The 24008-nt window shown below is 45.4% G+C and overlaps 1 protein-coding gene across 37 annotated transcripts in view; it reads right to left on the bottom strand.

Annotated features, from left to right (window-relative positions):
- Positions 1-24008, bottom strand: part of NRXN3 (neurexin 3) — a 1027863-nt gene that overhangs the window by 354978 nt on the left and 648877 nt on the right. For 4 of the 37 annotated variants that reach the window (XM_069783761.1, XM_069783760.1, XM_069783758.1 and 1 more), the window contains exon 1: positions 21895-22384. The exons of 32 other annotated variants lie outside the window; for them this stretch is intronic. In XM_069783761.1, coding sequence (XP_069639862.1) covers positions 21895-22138 — 244 coding nt within the window. In that variant the 5' untranslated portion in view covers positions 22139-22384. Of the gene's footprint in view, positions 1-21894; positions 22385-24008 lie in introns of those variants that run through there. One more of the 37 variants, XM_069783756.1, reaches the window with a different exon arrangement.

A 24008-nucleotide genomic window follows, 5' to 3' on the forward strand; every position in this document is an offset into this window, starting at 1 on the left:
GAAAATAAATCAGAAACATGTCAGCCTCATTTAGACATATGTTAAACTCTGTGAAACACCCCTTTTTATCATATTTAAAACATGTGGGAAATACTGATGATACAGGGTTAAACTGGTCTCTGGCAGAATTAAAGCAGATTCCAGAGGTGACCCTGCAGACAGGAGCTCCCTGCCATCACCTGGCTGCACCCTGCTCCATAAATCAGAGCTGCCTTTGGGGCAGGCGAGGAGCAGCCCCTTCCTTCCCTCTTCTGCAGCTCCAAGCCCTGCAGCCTTACAAGGACTCCTGCTTTCTCATCTCTTGCTGAGCTCTGCAGCCCTAAAGAAAACACTGCCTGTCTCTCCCTCCCCTGCAAATACACAGAGCATTAGCTTTGCTACAGAAAAAATCACTGCTACCCTAGGCATCCTAGCAGAAAAGTAACTCAGAGGCACTAGAAAGAAAGAGTTAAATCAATTACAGGAACATGTCCCAACTCCCCTTACCTGAGCTTCCCTTTTCCTCACCCATTTTCTTCCTTCTCAGGCTTTTTCAGTATAGAAAAAATTGTGTTAAAAAAAAAAGCCAGCTAGCTCAGCAGGAGCTACATGCTGATTAGAAAAGTTTTGCTTTGGGGGGTGCAGGTTTGGGGGCGGGAGGCAACGAAGCAAATAAATGGTATTAATCCTTTAAACCTGAGAGTTTTAGCTACTGCATTAAGAAATTGGCAGTGGTATCTTCTAATCCCAAAGCCCAAGTGCCGCATATTATCCAGCAGACTGCATTCCCACACTTGACACCTCCCTAAAAGCTTTCCCGCACGTGTGCCAGTTTTATCAGCTACCTGGAGGACTAAAAGAGAACTTGCTCACTAATTCCCAACCTTACAGCAATCCTGCTCTGTTCCTTGAATGGCAGGGTGAATAGGGCACTATCTTTAGAAAGCCTTTGCTTGTTCAGTTATACCACCTTGCTTTGCTATTAGCCCTGAGCCCAAACCATACTACTTAGTAGAAGCATGAAAAGCATTCAGTGGTGGTCTAATTCTGCTCTCCCTGCTTTGCCCTGAGGTGTGACTGCCTCTGCTGTGGACCCTGAAAGCTGATGAGCAGTTCACAAAAGCATGATGAAAGAGTGCAGGCCAAGACATGAACAAAAAGTCAGTATCCAATTAAGCCTGCAGGAAGAATTTAAAGAGTCAGGATAAAAATAACAGAATTGGGACATAGCCAGAAATGAGGATTAACGCTAGACAATGTCAGTGACAATGAGTGATGAGGATTCCCAGTTGCATGTCTAATACCAACAATATCTCCACAAGTAACAACCTGCCCCCTAGGCCCAAGAAGAGTGAGCTCAGTGCTGAAATGCTGAAACTGCCATTTTGGATGAAAACTAGGTCCATGTAGTCCACTATATACCTATGACAGTAGCCAGTGTCACACCCTGTGGCGAAAGGACAGCAAACTCTGCTGTAAGAGGGAATTGATGTAGTCTAGTGGAGCAACTGATGTAGTTGGAATAAACAGCCAAGATTTCAGACACAAAATCTTTCTTAGGTTAAAGAATTAGTCTGTTATAGTCCAGTTTTATCAGCTGATTTACTAACCTTGCTTGATTTACACACTAACCATTATAGCCACAAGAATACTGCAAACTACAATCTGCTCTAGTAGAGCAGTTTTGGGAAGATGTGCTTCTGCACCTTCGGGGTCTCGTCCCCGTTTCTAGGGATAAGCCTTGAAAGAACAGGTTTCTTACTAGCAGTGAAAGACCTGTCACGCTGCCTTGTCAATGGCCCCTGTGTGGCACAGCCTCCCCAATACCATGCTGAACCATCTTCTTGGTCCTACACCAGAGGGATAAGGAAACATCACCAGGTTAAAAGTAGAATTTGTCAGATTTAGTGTACTTAATATTGATGTTTAATGATTCTAGATCCCCTGCTCCATTGAAAGTTCATCCATAAATGCAATATTTCTTCAGGTCTGCAAGGAACATGATACCTGTCCTTTGATCTTGTCCTCTTTCAAGTTACAAAATAAGATTTCATATTAAGATTTGGGGGGAGGGACAAACTGCTTGGAGTTTTGGTGTAGCATGACAATGTACTGAATGTATTATTTTTCCAAATCACAGCTTCCCTTGGATTCTGTCACAGAAAGGCTGACACACCGGATAGACCAGGGAAGAAATTAGATCACATGCAATCTGTTACTCTCTCTCTTTTTTTTTTTTTTAAGACACCTGAAACAGATAAAAAACCAGAGAGATGGTGTCAGATCCCCACTGGGTATAAGCTGGCATAGCTCTGCTATGGTCACTGAGTAGAATGACCCAATATATTGATACCTACTGAGAAGTTATCCTGTGTATCTTAAAATATTAACACCAGAGTCAACATGAAGTAAAAGGGGAAGGGGCTTTCACCTCATCTGTTCAGATCTCCAGCCTAATGAATGTACGACTTCCCTAACAAGACACAGACTTGCTAAAATGAGGCTGGCTGAGTCAGAGAGGCACTGCGGCACTCATCTGCCCCTGCTGATCACCCTCCTCCTCCCAAACACCCACCTTCTGCCCCAGAATACGCCTTGCTCTGCTGCCACACTCCTGTGTCAGGCAAAAAGTCCCATGCCAGAAGAAGAAATAAAAATAATAGCCTAAGCTTCTAAAAATCAATTATCTACCTGTATTTTTTTATTTACAAGTAAAATGGTCCACATTCTGGTATAACTGATATCAATGCAAACCTGGAAGACTGCTGTTAAAGATATCAGAACAGAACTAGGATCAGAACCAGTACTCTCCTGTTGTATGTGAACTTTCAGCATATTTGGGCAGTATCTAATGTGCAGTCTCACTTTTTCTTGTGCACGTTGTACCAGATAGTGAACACATTCTTTAACCTTGGGAAACAGCAGAACTTTTCTTCATTAACTATTTTATCAACGTCATCCTCTGTGAGGCCAATCCATAGCTCCTTGCTCAGACAGAAGTGTCCAAAAATCACATTTAGAGGAAACCACAATCAAGTGGTACTTTTCCTGGCTGTTAGATGATGAGGAAAATCCTATGGTATTTACACATATAACAGCTGAGAAATAGGCAGTGCTGGGTATCTGTGGATGTACCTTATGCAACCTTTTGCACAGCACTCTCTCTCCTAACTGCTGGAGACAGTTAAAAAGACAGTTTCCATGCTCTGAAAGGCTGGGGTTTGCAGCCTGAAGAACAGCAGCAGCGCTCTCCTCCTCAGATCCCAAAAAAACCTACAGCATAAGCAGGACCTATGCATTGCCCTCCACTGTGGAGTGCAGCTTTCCAAATTTGGTCCATTAGATGCAGTATTTGGCCTCATACTCTCTCCCCAGCACTAGTAGACACTTACAAACCAGACTGGAGAAACTTTGGAAATTTTCAGCTGTGTTATACAGCAAGAGAAAAAATCCAAAGGATTGGACTCCCCTGAAAATCTCTGGCATGGATGTGGTTATTTCTAAAACCAGAGTGGATTGCAGTCAACAGCCTTTGGGGATTTCTGCTGGGTTGGGGAAGTTTAATAAGCAGACATGCTGGACAAAGGATTAAAACGCTTCTGTACTACATGTCAGGAATAAACACAAGGAGATTCAACTCAATCCACTTAATGCCTACTTGTTCCTGTCATGCCTGTAAATGCTACTGACCATCACCTAGAGAAGTGCTTCTCTAGGATAAGCACTTTTCCCATCCAAGGGAGGTTCCTCACAGTTAGATCTGAAGGACCATCCTGTCCCTCCTCCCTCCCAGACTCTGCTTCCTTTAGCAGATGCAGTTCTGATGCAGATTTTCTTAGATAATATGGTTGCTTTAATGTTTTCACACTAAAGACTTCTTAAATTGAAAAATGGTCTTTTAAAAACAGCAATATTTTACTTTTCAACATTTTTTTGGTTTTACAACATTTTAAATGCTAATTCTTTTATCAAAAATTTTACTGGAACTGTTATCAAAATGGTTATAACTGTAGTAAAACCCCTTAGAACATGAAAAAGAAATCTATTTTGAACCCTGTGAAACAGAAAAAGCATCGAAACCTCTATATTGAAAGGGTAAGTTGAAAAATATTTTCCAGCCCAGCTCTTTAGAAAGGCAGGCAGTTAACCCACTCCTTGCTGCACTTTCTCCCTCTCCTCTCTTCTCTGCAAATGCAATCACTGAAATGAGGCTGGCATTCATTCCCTTTCAACATGGACACAACAGAGACTGAATTTTCCACAGCCTACCTACCTACAAACCTACCAACCAGTGTTTTTAGGGGGCTATCTATTCCCATGCCCACAATTTCATGTGAAAATTATGAACTACACAGCTTAAGGACACTCTGAATGGACTGCTTTACTGGGGCACGCTTTGCAGGAAGAGACACCGAATGCTAAGTGGTCCTGACCACCTGCATACAACCACTGCTGCTGCATGCACACATCACTGGTAACTGCTTGGGTCTCTCCCCAGAGTTATTTCAGCTGTAGGAAGTAAACCAGATGAATAGGAATTAGGGATCCTACTTGCCTTTCACCTCTAAAATCCCAGTGCTAGTGAATACCTGTATGGGAAATCAACAACAACAAAAAAAGGGAGAAAACAAAACCTTTCTTGAGACATGAATTGAGACCTTTGTAAAGTGTAATGTAATGGTGCACAGCTGTCTCAAAAGCCACTGCACTCTGATCCTTCCTCTCCCTCTTGTTTAAATGCTCGCTGGGAGCACAGTGTTATAGAGGTTCAGTGTAACAACTAAAAGGGTTGTCATGTTTAATGCACCCAATGATGACTAAACCTCAATCCCTGGTTAATCATTTGTTCTTGCCAGCATGGTAAAACTGAGCAGCCCAAATCTCTAGGACAGTCATGTTAATGGAATAACCAAAAAAGTCAAGTGAGATGCTATCTGACCCTGCCTGATGAGATTGCAGTTTGCAGACAACCCTGGCTTATCTTAGATGATGAACTATCAGGGATAAACAGAATGCATCAAGTCTGTTTCCCCAAGACCTTGACTTGCTAGTGGTAGGGGAATATGAATAACATCTAGGCAGCTCAATACAGATTAAATGAGGAATCAGATAAGATCATGGTGTAAATGAATACCCACTTTAAAAATATCCCCAAATACCTGGTCCAATAACCACACAATGCAAAGGATTAAGCTTCTGGTATACATTATTTTAGGACAGGTAAATTAAGGGTAAAATCAAGGACTCCATTCTAAGTGTAATGTGTATATGCAGACATACATCATTCTTTCTATGTGTACACTTACAATAATACTTGACTTTTACATAATCAAAAACTATTGTGTATCTCAAAATGCTTTACAAAGCTAGGCCACTATCATAATTCCCACGCATAGGAGGAAACTGCAGAAAGTAGTTTGTGTAATTTGGCTAAGATTATACAATAAGAAAATGGAAGATCCAGAAAGAGATTCTCAGACCCTGCTCTCCTCCAGATTCACAAACACACAGCTATGTATCAATGATGTTAGCAAGAAACAGTTTGGTAAGAAAGACATAGGCAGAAATCTTAAAAAATGAAGACTAAATATTGTCCCACATGTCTGTGATCTCATCAAAATTATATATTCCATTTGATAACTGCCACTGAGAAACAATTTTTTAAAATCTAGGTATGCAAATCCATAATGTGTAGAGACATGCAAGGATTATTCATTTATGCAAACGTGACTGTATTATATGTGCCTGAACAAGGTATTGTAATGTATTGCATTAACATATCCTATTGTTTATCCTAAACAATGTATTGCCTAAACGGTGAATTGTTTGGGCTTTAAATTAATCTAGCTATAAACACCAAAAAAACATGGTATGGCAGCTAGCAGTGAAAGTGGGATTGAGCCACGGTTCAGGCTTGCTCCAGTAGCAGGTTACAGACTGGAATTTCTTGGTGCAGAATTAGTGCAGAAGTTCACAACGAAATATTTTCATAACAGAATCAACGATACTTTAGGAAGTCCACAACCACAGCCTGGTTTGGAAGAACCTACAGGACTGGGTTCGTTCCACAGTGGCGGTTAAAAGAATACCATAACCTTATTACTGATGTATGGCACTGCTCCATCATTTCTGAATGCTTTTTTCTCAGAATCCTACTGATACCAATTTCAATTTAAAAATTCCTCTTCAATTAAAATCCCAGCTACAGAGTCATAATACAACAAACATCCAGTTTTAAGGCTAAAAACTTGGGAAGATAGCATGGTTTAGAATATTTGCTTCCAGAGCCCCAGTCACCTACAGCTAAGATTGAGAAATATTTCTCATTCCTCCTGCTGTTCAAGCCACACTGTATCAAGTAAGGGAGAAATAACAGCAACTATTTTGGGAGCCTTCTAAATGGATTAATGCTCATGTAACCCTGGCTTTCAGAATGGTTCTAATAGCATAGATGTGAATTTTTGTTTGCATTTGTGTCCAAATCTTTTTATGAGTAGCATTGGTTGAGAAATTTCCACTGAAGGGTAATTCATCAGAAGTAAACTATTTATAGGAATTGTTCTATATTTGGTTTTAAACAAGTTTAGGCATTTAACAATAAGGCTTCAAGTTGCATTAAAAACATGTTTTGTTTGGAAAGCTCAATAAATAAATACTTAATGAAGTTTAAAAACTTCAAAGATTGAAACTCCTGTAATGATGTTTGTCATACCCATGATGATCAAAAGATATAAATGAGCAAGATTTGCCTTTATTAGACCAACCGGTATAGAAGGATAAAATGCAAAACATAAAGAGCATAAACCCTAGTCAGATCTAAAAGTGTAACAGCAGCTTTCAAAGCTACATGCAGGTTTAGACTAATAGCTCTGAATTTAATACTGTTATCTAATATATTAGTTAATTTGAGGGAACAGGTTACTGCTACCTGTAGATCTGTGGGGAGTAGTACTAGCAATAGTAATATGCTCTCTCCCTCAGTGGGACAGAGACAGAACTAATTATTGCCTATAGGACGTGAAGGAGTTCACAGGCAGCAGGATGTAACAAGAAATACAACATACTATAAATCAATATTGCTATATCGAGCCCTTGATTTTTAGAGTCTAACAGTTACAAATTTTAGTTTCTAAGATCTTCCTTTGAAACTGTTTTGAAGCACTCCCTTGAGGATCAGGGCTGATAGGTTAGAGTGGTTATTTGTGAAAAATGTTCTCCCACCTTTAACTGCATGTTTCTATTTACTGAGTGTCCGTGTGAGTTCACCATGGTACATGGCAGGTTTCTGGTCTCACCAGCTTCAGTTCCATGAAGGAACTGGATAACTTTGCAGCATTGGTCCATGTTCTGAACCACATGTGTTAAATCCAAGGCTTTGGATAGTTTTATTGTGAGTGACCTTTACTATGGTGATTATAGAAACCCGGCCATCTGTGGCTTGGTTTCATTAAATGAATTTTGTTTCTGGTGATGAATTTGGCAAGGTTGCTGCAGAAGTAGTCTGAGGGCTACAGGCATTTTAGGGAAGGAATGAGGTTTGGGAAAACATCTTTTAATGATGTTATTTTTTCCTATAAAAGCTTAATGGTTTTCTGTTTAAGTTCCTATATATGGTGTTAAGTTCTAAGCAAGTGTATACAATGGGTGTGTTTGCGCACAGAGAATGGGTTATATTATTGTTATTTTGCATCAGATGCGTGGATGTTTCACATAAAGATATGATCTATCTCCCTTGAGCAGTAGCTGTTGAAAGAAGATACTTGTACCGACCCTCTCTGAATTCCTTGGAATAGCTAGCTCAACATTTTCAACATTTTGGGGTTTTGTCCCATATCATAGATGGAAAAAAAGAAATCTTGAAAAAACTAGATGGGAAAGCTCTTCATTCTCTGTACCCTACTCTACTCACATCATAGGTTGCAACAGAGGCAAGTCCTTTCTGCCCAGGCCATAAGTTCCCTGGCATCCCTTTTCTGCTGCTGAGTCTGCCAACTGCTAGGCAAATCAACAGATCAATAAAGATTTTCATCTGGGGTTGGCACAACGTACATGAATGCTCTGGACACTGCCACAGCCAAGGCTGAAACTGGGACCTGCAGGTATAGACTGTGCCAGCAAGGGAACTGACGTGACCTCTAGCCAGCTGGGAGCGCGGTGCCAGCACAACAGACTCTGTCTTGACGTCTGGTTTGTAATGGCAAAAGTAAGATCAGGCTGGTTATGCCTCCCAAGCCTCTAGGAAATAAGCAATTATTTCAATGCCCCATTACCACCTGGGAGTTTGCATGCAGAGGCGAAGCTCTGATTTGTCTAGAGCTATAGCAGAAGGCAGAGTCAAAACAGGACCCATATGCAGAAGTTGTTGCTTCCATAGTCCTTGCTTAGACCACTCTGCCTCTTTCCCTGTGGGATATTTTCATCTGAAAGCTGCTCTTTGGGAGGTTTACATTAGTTTAGATGAAAACACTGAATAGAAAGGACTTACTTCTATGCACCATAGACTGTAACTGAAACACTGTGAGTACATGGCAGTTGCTGTTTAAAAGTGGACACAACGGGCTTAATGCCTATGCAGTTTGGTGGCAGAAGACAAAACATTTCTGGCAGCATTTAGCATGGCTGAGGTGGCTTTTACTACACACAAATGCACACAAATCCACCTTTTCTGCAAAGCAATGTGTAGTCTCTCTCTCACACATATATATCGTATTTCCAGTCCTTAGAAGTCCCTCATGCAGGTTACTATTAGGAAGAGAAAGAGGTATGGCTGCCATATGCACATACTTCCCCAAATATGTCTTATTCTTCCACCTGGAAATTCTGTCTGAGGAAGCTGGAGGGTTGCGTACACATGTCTGGCATTTCTGGACATCCGGTTTTCCAGTGCTTATGCACAGGTCAATGCTATAATGTATGTGCAGTGAGCTAAATAATCCAGAAGACCCAATGCACATGCACCATACCAACAACCTTCCCACAAACGGTAAAACCTAAGTATTTAAGACACATTAGACTCAAAGTACATGAATGGATTTAGTATGACAGTCAACACTTCTTGGTAGTGTCAGACAAACTATGCAAGTGCCTCCTTCCCCTGTGCACATATTTCTGCAAGGAAATCCTAGACAGAAACACAGCCATGCCACGAAGTAAAACCAATGTGAAAGATGCAGTGGACCGGATGTCACCAGTGCCAGGTTGTACTGTCAGGTTTGACTTTGTGCACAGCTGCATTCAGATAGCCTAAACTTTATTAACCCCCAAAGCCTATTAATTAGGCACCCTGATGGCCTGGAGTGAAGTGACAGAAAGCAGTAAACCCAGGGACTTCAGCAGAACTTGGGCTGTTTAAGTGTGGCGACAGTTTCTGAGTCAGCAAACTGCTTTCCCTCTCCGTGTCCCATTTTCTCATCTTAGAACAAGAAATACAAAACCTGGTTGCTTGCCCTCTATCAGTGCTGTGATGCTCTAAGAAGCTACACAAACTGCTTTGAGATAGCAATGTAAGAAAGCTAAGCAAAAAGTTAGCATAAGAAACAGACCTATTAATAAAGAATGGCATGTGAAGTTATTATAACTAGGATAAAACTGCAATGAGTCTCCTTTTCAGTTCTTTACAGCATAAGGTGATCACTATTTGTGAGGCCAAGGAAAAAAACCCATAACTCTCCCTTGGGATATACAATTAAATATATCAAAGAGTTTATTTGTGTCCATCTGTAGCATCTGGCACTGGCCACGGCCAGAGACAGAATACCAGACCAGATGGACCAATGTGTATGGAAATTCTTATCATCTTCTGTGATTAATTTCTTCCTTCAGGTTGGATATGTCTCTTCTAATCGTGTATCAACATCTAACCGAAATTGGTGCTGACATATCATTGATTGTACTGTGAGTTTATCTGCAGCTCAGCATTCTGGGACAGTTTAGTCCCTTGCTTACCTCAACTGTAACGCAGGATTTCTTTATCGGTGAATTTCTACATTCACTCATACATTTTCCAAGCCTTGTCCTCAGAGATTTACAGACAGAATCCATGACTCAACTGTAATTTGAACCAAAAATCTTTTTTAGTTCCTGATCTTTGCTACTGTAAGACTGTAGCCTACAAGACTGTAGACTATAAGACTCCAAATGATTTTCTAACAGTACAGTCTTGTCCATAAATTTATAGAGCCTAGGTGTGCATGGCAGGATCCTAAAACCTTCCCACAAATTCTTTTGGAAAGACTGCACTGTTTTTCTGTGATTCATACAGAGCAAGGATGATGTAAGCAGCAAAGATAACAGAAATCTCATGTTTTACAAGAGCCATCCACTGCATTTTTTGGTTTTTGAGGATCATATAAGTAATAATATTTATTTAATTTTATAATTATTTTATTTAGAAATCATTTATTTTATAAATAATTAGAAAACTTTAGCACTACACCATAAAATGATGACATTGCATTGTCATATCACATCAGGGACTCTTGCCATATTTTAAACTCCTCGACTAACTAGGACTTCTGTAAACACGGTCGAGTTCGGCTACATGAAGGCCAGGGACTGAATCAGCCTCTCTAGAAGGTGCCCTTGAATCCAGGAACCCAAAAAAGTTATAGAAAAGGGTTGCTGTAGGATGGTCACTCATGCTGTGAAATGGGATAAAAGAAAAAACAAAGAGCTCCTGTAGATATGACTGCTTTGTCTTTACTCAGTATTCAGAGGGAAACAGTCTCTACACACAATCCCGAGCCCCTTCTTGAATCTGAACTCAGCTTCCCTATGGACATGAATTACGCATAATCCTAAATCTCAGCAGAAATGTAAAAAACAGATACTGCTTCTGAAGAGAAGCAAGCTTCCCTGAGGAGAAATACTACACATATCCCTACGTACACACGCAGGGGTGCCTTGGCAAAAATGCCTACTCTTCAGACACTGCATCTGAACAAACTGCTCCTCTTTGTCTCCTGTTGTGTGACAGGGGAGCACAGGCAGGGCAAGCACACACCCTGAGGCACCACTGCAGACTGCAGTACAGCCCAGCCTTTACCTAGGCCTGTCCCAGTGACCTTCTTTGTAATACAAATAAAGCATTGCAGAGCTCTTCCCATGCTGAGCAGCAGCAGAATCCACCCTTTCTCCCTCCATAGAAAATAATTTTTTTTAGAAGTGCCTTGACTCTTTAGACTGGTAGGCAATAAGCTAAATGTATTAATATCTCGTTCTAGATACTGGCAGTAAGACTCCCAAGAACACAGACAATGGTAAAAAAAAATTAAAAAGAAAGAAAAAAAGCTAAATAGGTGTTTCAATCAGTCATGACAGTAATTGGATTTGTAAAAACATACGGAATACTTTGAAGTCTAGATCCAAGGACAAAAAAGTGTGGCTAAAAGACCACTGTAAATTGAACATCAGCAGCATGGGGCTCTGGTGGGCAAGTTGCAGATCCTACAGCCTTCTGCAGAGCACCTGAACCTCCTCAGCTCAGACGAAGAGGAGCCAACAGGGCAGTCCTGCTGCTGAGCTCTGATACTGCTCCTTCCTTTCCTGTTTCTTTAGTGTATTTTTTCCTCCAGCTTCAAATTGTCCGTGTCTTTTGTTGAGAACTACTTGGATCTTTAATGGTTCTTCTGATAAACCTTGCCTCCCTTACTTCTGATCAAAGAGAAAGAAAGAATGGGAATTGTACCCTTGACTGACTTACACTTCAGCTTAATTTCAATCTTCTTTCTCCTCTCTCCCTCCCCTCTTCTTTCCCTTGCTAGCTGAAATCACCTTGATAATTTTGTTCACAATTTTTGGTAAAATGAATTGATTGAACAGTTGCAGACAAGATCTAACTTGTGACAGCAGCAGAAGACAGTGAACAGGGACACTGAAAGTAGAGGCTGAGGTGATGTGGTCAGCTCTTTGGGTCACTGGTGTAAAAAATCCCCCCAGATTTCTGGAACCAGTGAAGAGAAATGCATGCCCGTAATGCTCCTTGAAGCAGTAAATGAAACCATCACCAGCAGCAGAATCACTCACTCTCAGAAAGAAATTACTAAAACAAAACACTGTATTTAACCATGCAGCTCAGGCATTCCCCATTTTTCTGACACTATTTTTGCAACGAGGATCAATATTTCTTTGCAGAACTAGCTGCATAAAAAGGCACCAATCCTTCTCAGGGCATTGCAGGGATGAATTCCCAGGACTTCATCCAAAGACAGTTCCAGGAGCCATAGTACTGTGATGGTCCCCAAATTCAAAGGACCAAATATTATGGCTGAAGTTCAAAAATATCTTTCCGGTATGTTGGGAAAGAACAATAACAGTATAGTACTTTTCCTTTCAGATACGTTATGTCGGGATCTAAAGAGATTTTAAATACTCATCACATTTCTTCACTACAGCATAGGGAAACTGAAACACCTGGCAATGTATGATATGCCCCTAAAATTCACCATCCAGTATGTCAAGGTAAGCCAATGGAAGAGCTAGGGAAAAAGTTTGGGGGTTCTTGTCCTCAGTTCTGCTCCATGCTGCTGCTGAGGAAAAACCGCTTCAGCACTGCCCATTGCAAAGTAGGATATGGTGTCACTGACAAAAGTTCTCCCCAAGGAATGCACAAAAGGCTCAGTTTTTCACCATTTCTGTAAATAAGCAGTCAAGTATTAATTAGTCCAGTAGTGGAAGCTGCCTATTTTGCCAGTGTGTATTTTCCTAATGACTGGGCAAGGAAAAGTAGCCTGACTCTATGGCTTGTTAAGTAGAAACCAACCTGTCTGGAATAACAATTACCTGAAATGAAATAAGCTTAGATATACACCACTGGCATTCATCTGAGCAGAATTTGCCGCTCTGATCTTCAGTTACAAGACATATTCCTTTTTTCCTAGGCCAATACACATCAATTCTGGAGGACAGGCACCCCCATCACCTTACTCTGTTCCAGGGTACTGCAAGCCTGGCATGCTCATAGCGTCAGAAAAGTCACCAGGTAAAGAGATGCTTGCAGCACACGGACATTTTTTCTCCAGATTCTCCATAGGGAAAAAAAAAAAGTTTTAAAGTAAGATAGTAAGAATTCTCTGCTCTGTTTCTCTTCTTCAAGCCTGTATAAGGTGCTGAAAACATTTCTCAAGGAAAATTAATTTCTTTGCCTTTTCCTTGCCTCTAATGAACTGCCTCTGAATGCATGAGGGCACAGGAAGGAGAGCAGACTCAGTGGTGAGATAACAAAAAGTGAAAAGGCATTCAGAGCCATTAGTATCTTGCAGACCTACACTGATGGAAATATGCTGGACTGCAGACAGAGGAGCAAGATCAGGGAAACTTGGAATACCTTCAGCATACTTAACTGCAAAAAAAAGATGATACTGTGGAGCAGGGGTTCCTCCTGCAATCCTACAGAGAGTTTATGGAAGCAGATGACTAGATAAACTTAAGACTTCTCTAGGTCCCGTCCAGGCCACCAGCATTCCTAAACACTGTACTCAGTGGACATCAGTGAATGACAAACTCTTCTGTGAAAGCCCAGGACATCATAATTATCAGTAGCATGATCAGAATGTGACACAAGCTAAGATGGGCTATCATTAGACAAGTAAATCAAGAAGAACAAACAAAGGAAAGAGGAAAATGTCAGGTTTTAACCTACTGTTTTCACTTTCACCAGATACCACTAAAATGCCCACAGTGCTTGTAGGTGAGAAAATGTGTCTATATAACTACAAGCTCCAATGTTCTTTGGAGTGAAACCGTCTTAGATGATCACTGTAACTCAGGGAAGTTACAAAAGATGAAGTACAAGAAGCTCAGAGGTTTTGATCCAATAAACACACGGATTCCTGAGTGTTCAACCAGACAGTGAGAATCTTTCCAGAACAGACAGCCAAGTGGAGACCTTGGCAGAGCCCATTTTCTGTGTATAGTCCAGGCAGTGTAATAACTGAATCAAAATGAATCAGGCCTTTTTACTTTATTATGTTCTTTGAAAACACTTGCATTTCCTCAATAATTTCAGGTTAATTCTTCTTTTAGTCAAACACATTCACTTGCCCTGCAGAAGGCAGGCAGATCTCAAACCATCTTGCAACATTTGCTAGCACACGTACGTGCTTAAGAAGCCAGTTTTCCTGCTTGACAAAATGAGCAGTGCCAAAAGTTTTCGATTTTAATAAACCACTGGTAGATTTGGCTTCTCTAAAGCCATGTTTATGTATGCTCTGTAGATGAGATAAGGAGAAACACTGTTAATGACCAGTGTGCTTGATACACAGATGTCTACTGTGTGTTCTCTCTCTTAACAACCCTGTAACTGCCTTCTTGATGCTATTTGAGAAATTTCCGTACTCTGCTGCTTTGCCCTCATGCTATGGTTTGAAGCCTTCACCAGCGGTGGAGGACATTTGTGCACTGAAATATCTGGTAGCTGAAACAGCAAACCTGCAGAACCAGCTAGATAGAAGCATTTCCAGACATCATCCCTGTAACGTCTCCACTGGTTGGGGTCATTAAGCAAACCAGCTGGAGCAGGAGCAGCAGGCTGCTGTAACTGCAGGATCCAGCTGCGACAGGGAGTCATGAAAACCCTCACTGGGCAACGCAGCAGATGAGCAAGGAACCAAAGGGTTCACCAGACACGTCCAGACAATCAGTTGATGTCATCCAGCATGATGTTAAAGATCAAACTGTTGGAAAAAAACCCAACCTTCACCTCCTTCTCCCTTCCAATAATTTGATCTGCTTAATGTAGGTATGCTGAATTTGTTCTAAATTCAAAACCATGTTCCAAGGATAGCATGGAGACAGATTTACTCTGCAGTTATTAAATGAAGCCTGGCCTGTTGACTAAACTGGCGAGTCAGCCTGATGGTACTCTTCTCCTGAGCCCACTAGAAAACAAAGTCTTCCCTGATTCTTTACCATGTGGTATTCACAGAATAGACAAAGGGTCTTCTTCTTGAGCTTCTGCAGACACAAGGCCCTGTATAGACTGTGAAATACTTTCCACTCTCCTGTTCTCCATCATCAAGAATGCAAAGAGATGAAAGGTGCAAAACTAAGAGATGATAAAATAAACCCTAGCACTGTATCAATTTGGTAATGTCCTTTATCAGCCTGCTATTCATGCTTAGTAACCACTATAGCTCACACCAACTTCATTTTCATTTTAATACACCATACAGAAAAGCAGCCTAAATATACATCCCCAGATCTAAAGCATATAATCTGTAAACTACAGGAACAGGCAGATCATTTCCATTAGTTTCTTATGTAGCAAAAACCACAATTTACACCCAAAGCGTATAATTATATTCAAATTCTAAAAGACAGTGTCGGAAGTACTTAAAATTCATAGTTTGGGGGAAAGTCACTCAGGGGTATAAGTAGTTATGTTTTAATGTGCAAAAACAACACACACACACAGAGTGCAAGAGGTAATCTGTGAGAGTGGCCAGGGAGCCGTGGTGAATCGCAGGCCCCTGGCTCCAGCAGCTGCCTGGAATACAGCACAACCAGCACTCCGGCCAAAATGCTCTCCTGCTCCTTTGGAAACACCAATGCTGGCACTTGGCACAAGAGCCTGTCCAGGCTTTAAGCCATGAGGGAAAATGCTACTGGGATCTATGTCCAGAATATGAAGGTGTCTTGCTTGTCCTTCAAGGACAGATCAAAGCAGGCTGCTCTTTTAAGTTGCTCTGACGTCTAAAGCCCAAGAGGACTATTAGGATTTCATACACTTCTGCGGTTCCCTGCCAGGGGTCTCAAAGCACACAGGTGCACCAGCACTGCTCATCTCACCCCGGAGATAAATGGTTTTCTTTTCATTTTGCAGATGAAGAAAACAAGTCAGAAAGAAAGGTAATGTTTCACCAAGGTCATACAACAAATCAGAGCCACTGGTCAACAGCATGTCATCTTGTGTGCAGAGGTTACACAGACATGAAAACCACCTTTTTTTCTCTAGTACAAGCGACCTTTCTTAGTCATCAAAGCCCACCAGAACAACAGAAATGCAAAAACAAAATAATGTCTGCCAACCAGCATAGGACTGTCATTGTGGGCAACTACACAGAGAGCTGGTCTTCTTAAGGCATAGCACATGGAAATGGAGAAAATGGAAGAATGGTCATCCTGTGTACTTCCCAGAAAAAAACTTCTGTTCCTTGCACTTAGAAGTTCCAACTCGTTATTCAGTTACCTTCTGTATGGCAAACCATGGAACTTCCCCACCGCCAGCTGGAGACTATCCTGTTCTTATCAGTATTCGCATCTTAGATGTCCTTGGTACTTTTTCCTGCTTCTAGTGAGACCTGTGTAAGGAATTTGGAGCTTCCAACAGCACAGGAAAACTGGCCAGCATCTTTAAGAAGAATTTCTTCCATTTTTTAAATGTAGAAATATTATAAAAAGTACTGATCTCATTCTGCAGCATTCTGACTGCGTAGCTTGTGTCACATAACCCAATATTCTTTACAACTTCAATGCCTATACAAAGCATACAGCAGGATCCTTCATCTGTCTTTGAAATGCAGTCACCTCTGCAGTAGAATGTGGCAGTTGCCTGACAAGTCAGAGCTATATTACCCAGAAGCAGAAATGATAAAGAGAAGAAGAAACCTCTCTCCAGTCTAAATTGCAAAGGAAATATAAGGAGAAAAAAAGTCCTGATCTAATTCTGACTCAGGACTAGCATTCCCACTTTTGCAAAATGTGCTGTAAGATACTGAGCAAGCACAAAGTAGCTATCGGAAGGCCTTTTTTTTAAACACGTCTTAAGAGACTGTGCCTTCAGCAGTACAGGTCTGAGCAATGTTTCAAAGAGCACAGAGACATATATTAAATCAGAATGACAGGGTTCAACAATAGCATTAGGTTTCTCATGTTTCAGATCTCATAAGATCACGGGGATCTCCCAGGATCAAGTACCCAGTGAACAGACTTAAGCTTCAATTTTGCAGATCAACACAAACTATTCCAAGTTGGGAACAGTTAATACCGTGCACAGAATGAAAAGTCAAAGCATCTGATCAGAAACTTTCATCTAAAAGTATGCAAAGAGTAAGTCAAATAGTAACCTCGTTTTGAGGCAACAGCCTTTGCGTATACCAGAATTTTCCTGTGTTCAACTACCGAACGCTGTGCTTTCTCAGAAGAGCTACAGAGACTCAGCACAGCGGGGCAAAGCTCAGCCATGATCACTTAAACAAGACTACAAGTGACTAGTGAGTTTGGATGCTTAGATTTCTGGATAACCAGCTTGAGACAATTTAAGCGGACTTCACCTTTCTTTAAAAATATTAGTCATTGTTAATGTCTCTGAGGAAAGGAATGTAAACATTCAGGCATACAGAATCACTAGTCTTCACAAAAAAATTAGGCTTCATTGTTGGTAGGAGACTAGAGGTGAGCCACAGAAAGTAGACAGATTTTTAGCTTTTCACCTCTGCAGAACTTAACCACAACCCTAATTTCAGCTCTGAATGAAGTTAATTTTACTGGATCACTGACTGCTCTGTATACATGATTTTTTCCCTTTTGTTAAAGCTACCAACCTTTGCTCAAAGTAATGTCCTGATGATGGAGGAACAGGGAAGGTCCTGCTTGGTACTGGGGAACAGGAAGTACCAAGGACTGGGAATTAGTTTTCTATTTTATAGAAAAGACAGGATTGCAGTAACAAAGACACTTGAGATGAGGAATAGGTCACACTAGAGGAGTAGCAAGGAGTAGGGCATATGTACTATAAAGAGAGTACACTGTCATAGCTGTGCGTGGCAAGCTTTCACACTGGTTTGCAGAATACCTGCCTCTTTTATGGAAATACTCTCTTGATTTGTCCAAGCATTCATTCTCATTTGCTAATTTTAAAAAAGACATAAGAGATGGAAAAGCTTCAAACAAATGACAGAACTTCTAAGAATTTACTAAGGCCTGAGAGTTACACCTACAAGGTCTGGTGACTGCTCACTGCCAGTCCTCACGACAAGCCTTCACTTTTTGCTGTGACTTGTGCAACAGCCTGAGCAAGCCCAGTCCCCACAAAGTGAAAACCAAAAGAAAAATGCCCCCACACCCACCACTGCTCCCACAGCTGCCCCTGCACAGCAGTACTCTGAAGGCTGGGGCAATCTGCACCAGGCATCACACACCGCCTCTGCGCACCCCTGCTCCCCATCCATTAAGAAAGGCCAGAGAAAAAACAGCTGGAGGTGAAAAGAAGAAACTAAATTAATTAATTCATCACTAAGACAAAACATGCACAAATCTCTTCATTTTATCTGTCAACCAGAGGCATGCATTATTCATCAGCTGAGGCGATGAGGATGTGGAAAAAGGGGCTGTGAAGCCACTGCTGCAGGCTCTGGTAAAGCAGCTGACCCAGCAGGGTGCTAAATAGCTAAGGGGAGGCAAGAGGATTCAGCACATGTGGACCGTCAATAAACACAGCCCCAACTTTGTTACACGGCTAGATTTTCTTCCTCCCTCTGTTTCATAAGACCTTAGTGGAACAAAGAGGAATCGTGGCTTTCCCTTCCTATTGTCTGGGGAGAAAGATTCTGCCAGTCTAGGAAGGTCCTCACATGGAAAAAAGATTTCTTCTGACTTGCTGAAGTCCCCTGCCTGGACAGGCTCACTCCCCTCCTGACAGGGAGATAAACCTGTTACAAAGACCTTCTCCTTGAGAAGATGCGCAGTGCCAAGTTTTACATTTGCAGGTTGCAGCTCAACTACCGGAAAGCACCAGCTCAGTGATTTCAGAATTAACTCTCGTAACACCAGCAAGGTAACGACTGCCAGATCTGGGCTCAGTCCTGTTCAAGTTAAGCCACGAGAAGGTTTTCCACTGATTTTAAAGGAGCACTAAGCACAGACTCCAAACAAGTGTTCACTGCTTGCAAGACATTTACTTTTCCTCTGTGCTAGACACTAATCTGCTTCTTCAAACAGATTGAAATCCACTGGGATGTAAAAGAAAAAAGGAAGATATGCTTAAGTACAAGACTGAGTCCTGGTGGTCAGCACTGCGGGACTGGGAGGCAACGCAGCAGGGTGGCCAGGATCCTGACCTGATTCTTTCCGAAACCAGTATGAATTTAGCCACCAAGTAGGGCAGGAGTCAGAATGAATTTTTTATTTCCCTTTAGCAAAAAAAAATAATCAAAATCCCAGGAAACACATGAGTGCACGGCCTCCCTGGGATCTGACTCCTCAACACTGTCACGGATCCAAATTCCAAGGGCCTCTGTCGTGCAACAGTGAAAGAAAACACAAAAATAAACCATGCGTGTGTTTATAAGACCAGCTGTCTTTGTGGTCTCTTTTTCCTCTCTCTCCCCCGCCCCCCCCCCCCAGCCCTTACTCATGGCCAAAGGGGGTTTCCATGCCAGCTTTGCTACATGGCGTGATTAGGAAAGGGAAAAAAAATCTCAGGCTGGCTTACATACCAGCCTGAGCTCCCCGAGCTCTCCATTTCCCTTGATTCCTTACTGCAATAAGGACACAGAAAAAATGCCTGTCTCTCATTGAAGCTGATAACAGCTTTTGCTTAGCTTTCAGGATAGATGGAAAAGTCACCGAGGAGAAAAGAACTATCATTTCTTCACCAGGAAACAGACTGTGGACTCTCCCACAGACTACTGCCTGCCTTTTACATCAAGGCTAACCACTATCATGTTTTGCGACATCCTTCTCTCCTTTCCTCACAAGTGACCTATGAGCCAGACTTTGCTACCCCCTTCCATCATAGGAGCACTCAGCTACAGAAGGACATCTATGCAGGACCAGAAGAAGAAGCACCAGTGTCAGAAATGAGGGAGAGGACCTCTTGGAAGGAGAGAGGAAGGGAAGGAGAGCCCTGGACAGTTGGTTGAAATGCCGCATGACGTGACTGCAGCAGGTGCTAGGAGGATGTGCTGGCAGGGCTGTGTCAGGTTTACAGGGGTATTGAAACGTGGAGTGTCACGGATAAGCGCTCGGATGACCAGCAGAGCAGTCTCAAGAGTTCAAATGGCACAGCGATGAACGGATCTCCAATTAAGGCTTTAGGTGCACTGGCAGAGTTGTAGAAGGAGCTCAGTATTGCAGGTCTGAGCCGAGGCACATTGGAGAAGGAATGGGCTCAGGAATAAAGCCAGGAGGCAGATGCTGCGGGTCACAACTGAGCACCGACAGAGCAGGGCTGCGCTAGCAGGAGGTGCTTTGGCAGATCTGTTGGAGGGTATGGGAAGAAGGTGGCTGGGAGCACTGCAGGGCAGGCTGCCGGTGCTCTGGCAGTGTGGGAGGGGGAAGCCCAGGGCGCTGCAGAACAGCACCGCGCTGCAGAGGTGAGGATTTGGGACCGAAATGGCGCTGGGCGAAACGGGTTGAGCTGGAGGTGCACAGCCAGTTCTGCAGACACAAGTGGCAGCATCCTCTCAGCCTGTCAATCTCCCACTTCTACCCCAAAGTTCACATCCACCCCAAAAAGCAAGAGAAACACATTCAGGGCCCACACAGGAAGGGAACCAGTGCCATGTCAGACATCGAGACTATCTGTTAAGCACCACCCATGTGAAACTCAGTTATGGACTATTGGTCATTAGCAGCAGGAGCCCTGTTATTTACAGCAATACTCAAGGACCGTGTGAGAGAGTCCCTATTATGCTAAAGTGAGGGATATGAGGGATCAGCCAGTCCCTGCCCCAAAGGGTTTCCAACAGGAATAGCTAAAGGAAAAGCAAGCTGGGAGGAGAAGGACAGAGCTGGGTACAAAGGTAGAGACTTTAGTCGCCTTTCCAGTATATCACCACTTTTACCTAAAAGGTGGCAGAGCAGAGCTGCTGTGGGATTCACACCTTGGCCAGACCTGACCCTGACCTGCAGCCCTGCAGGGAAAGGGCCAGGCTCTGGCCTGCCTGCCTCTCCTGGCTGATGTGCTGAAGGCAGAAGCCAAGGGACCTAGGAGAGAGGAGAAGGGAAGGTAGAGATGAAGGAGAGCCCCCGCTTCAGCCAGGCCTGGGCCAACTCCCCTCAGGGTGGGCAGACTCAGGAGAGCTGGGCAAGAGGCAGCGCTGGTCCAGCTGCCAAGCATTGCTCAGCATTTCAGGGGCAGGATGCCGGCCGGCCGTTCCTTCCCTCCCCCTCTCCCCCGGCGTCCCTCGGACACCCCTCTTGCCCTTCTCCCTTGCTGCCGGAGTGGAAGCTGACTCCCTGTTATCTCCTGCCCCTGGGTTTCCCGGGAAGCCACCGCCAGGGACCAAGCAGGGAGCCGGGAGCAGGGGCCAGCAGACCTCGCCTTTTCCTTTGTACGCCCTGAGCCACCCGACAACTTCCCCAAGGAAGGCTGCGAGCGAGCGAGCGAGCAGGCGGGCGGGCGAGCAGGCGGGCGGGCGAACAGGCGGGCGGGCGAGCAGGCGGGCGGGCGGGCAGGGCAGGGGAGAAGCCGCGGCGGGCGCCTCCCCCGAGCGGCCCTCCCGCAGCGGGGCACCCGGCAAGACCAGGGTGGCCGGCAGCGAAGACGCGCTGCCGCAAGGACCACGTATGCCAGCCGCTACCACTCCGCCCGGAGTTAGCGATCCCCTCTCGAAGGACGTCCAGCCCCTTCCAGCGGGATGGGAGCGGGTGCCCCGCCGCCTGCCCCGAGGTGTTCGGCGCTGCCGCCTGGCGTGGAGCGGCCCGAGCCCGCCGCGGCCCCGTCAGCCCCTGCCCTCCGCCCTGCTGGACCACGCCGGCCCGGGAAGCCGGCGCTGGAAACGGCCCGTCCTCAGCCCTGGGCTCTGCTCGGGGCGGGGGCAGGGGAGGAAAGGAGGGAAAGGGGAGCTAGCGGCAGAAATACGAGGGGCTGGGAGGACCCCCCTCCCCCGGCGTCACAGCCATCATCCCCGTTCCCCCTCTGCTGCTCCAGCTGCTCTGCAAAAAGGTTAGAAAGAAACAAGAGTGGGAACCCACCGTGTCCTCCTCGGAGGGAGACAGGGGAGCGGTAGATAGAGATAGGCACAGAGTGGTGCTTGCTGCCGTGGAAGTGATGCTCATACTGAGCCTGAGATACAGACGAGGAAGAGGAGGCAGAAGAAGCCACGTTAGAGGAACTCCACACAGAGCTGACGATACATCCCCAAAAGAGGGAGCACATCCACAGGGTCCAGGCGGGGCGGCGTCCCGGGCAAATGCTGGGGTCTATTCTCAGGTGCATGGTCAAGGCACAGGACACCTACAGACGGGCAGTCTGAATTCCAGCCAGGGAGAGAGGATAAGGTTCATGATGCCAGGGGACCCATGCTAGCAGAAAGGAGAGTCGCTTCCGAGGCTCTCGGGTGTGCGTGTGTGTTCAAGATGCAACGAGACAGTATGTGTCTGTGCGAGAGAGCGAGTGCTAGGAGGGAAGGGGAGGGAAGGGGGAAGGTTAGGAACCACACACAGAAGAATAAGACGCGCCGTTTCCCAGGGCTGGATCTACTTTGCCAGGAACCCCGCGACCGTACCGAGCCTCCAGGAGAGCGCAGGAAAGCCGCACATGTCAGCGCGAGGGTCCTGGAGCTTGCACTCGTCAGGTTCCTCCAGGATCACGGGGTCCTTGAGGACTTTTCCCTGCCTGCGATCCCTGTCTCTCACTTTGCTGAGAGGGATTATTGAAAACAAAACAAGAAGAAATAAGCCAGAGAGCCCAGGTAAATTTTTGATTTTTTTTATCCCAATTCCAGGGGGGGTCTGTTGCTTCTCCACTAGCAAGTGTTGCAATGCAGAACTGCTAGGCACACGCACACGCGCACACACACACACAGAGATCTGGATTGTTATCCTCCTTCCACCGGATCCGGGCGACCGAGGGCTCAAGCCGATTAACCCTGCGCAGCCGGGGAGGGCAACGCCAGGTCTTCCCAGGCAGGCAGGCGAGCGCGAAGGAGAGGCCGGAGGGCCGGGCGGCGCGGGTCCGGCGGAGCGGCGGGGCGGGGCGCGGAGCGGAGCGGAGCGGAGCGAGCGGAGCCGGGGGCGGGATGCTGGCGGCCGGCGCGCCAAGTGCGGGCAACTCGGCGGCGCAGGTGAGGCGCAGCCGGGGCGGCCGGGGAAGCGGCTCCGCGAATGGGCGAGCCGCATGCAAATGTCCCGGCCCCGACGAGCCAATGAGGGCGGCGGCAGCTCTCCGCAGAGGGACAGGCTGGCTCCGCGGGGAGGCGGGGCCGGAGGGCGGCACCGCCCCCGTCATTCATGCGCCGGTGCCTTACACACACGCGCGGCCCAGCCGGGCGGGGGGGGTCCCGGTCCCGGTCCCGGGGCGAGGGCCTGCTGTCAGCAGCGGGCAACACCCCGGACCCCCAAACTGTTCGCAAAGGAGTTCTCAGCGCTGCCCCAGCGGAGGGGAGCGCCTCACGCCGCCCCGGGGAACCAGAGCCCGGCGGCCGCCCGCCCGCGCGCCAGGCTTGGCGGCCGCCCGCCCCGAGCAGCCCCTGGAGAAACGCGCCCGCACCGTCCATGCGGGGACGGGACGTGCCCGCTTCCCACGGGTACCTCCTCGCACGGCGCGGTCCCGCTCTGCCGGGCAGGGGCGGCCCTCCCCGGGCGCGGAGCCGGAGGAGCCGCGGGGACAGGAGCCGGGCGGGACGCGTGCGGCTGGGAGAGGGAGCGGGAGCGGAGCGGGGCGGGGGAGCGCAGCCCGTACTCGGCCCTCTGCGATGCCACAGGGACGCGCTTAACACCGTCCCGCCGCGCCGCGCCGCCCCGCCCCGTCCTAGTGCTCGTCCTGTGGCCGCAGCTGCACAGGAGCAAAGTGAGAACCAGGAATGACTGCGCTCATTAAACTTCCACACCGCTTTTACAGTTGTTTTGGTTTGGTTTTAATGCTCCTGCAACAATAGGCTGAGTCCAAACATATATTTGCACTTACTCCTTGGAGAGTGAAGACTGCAGCCAGAGTTTTCAGCGCATAAATTAATAAATAAATGCGGTAGCGTTGTCTAGGAATCTATCGCCTATCAATTTGCATGGCAAAAAGCCCCGGCCACACTGGGGAAGCCAGGCACCAACGGTGAAGTGACTTATGCAAGATCACTCAGGGAGTCGAACAG

The sequence above is a fragment of the Haliaeetus albicilla genome, chromosome 5 (assembly GCF_947461875.1).
Source record: "Haliaeetus albicilla chromosome 5, bHalAlb1.1, whole genome shotgun sequence".
In the NCBI taxonomy this organism is placed as follows: domain Eukaryota; kingdom Metazoa; phylum Chordata; class Aves; order Accipitriformes; family Accipitridae; genus Haliaeetus; species Haliaeetus albicilla.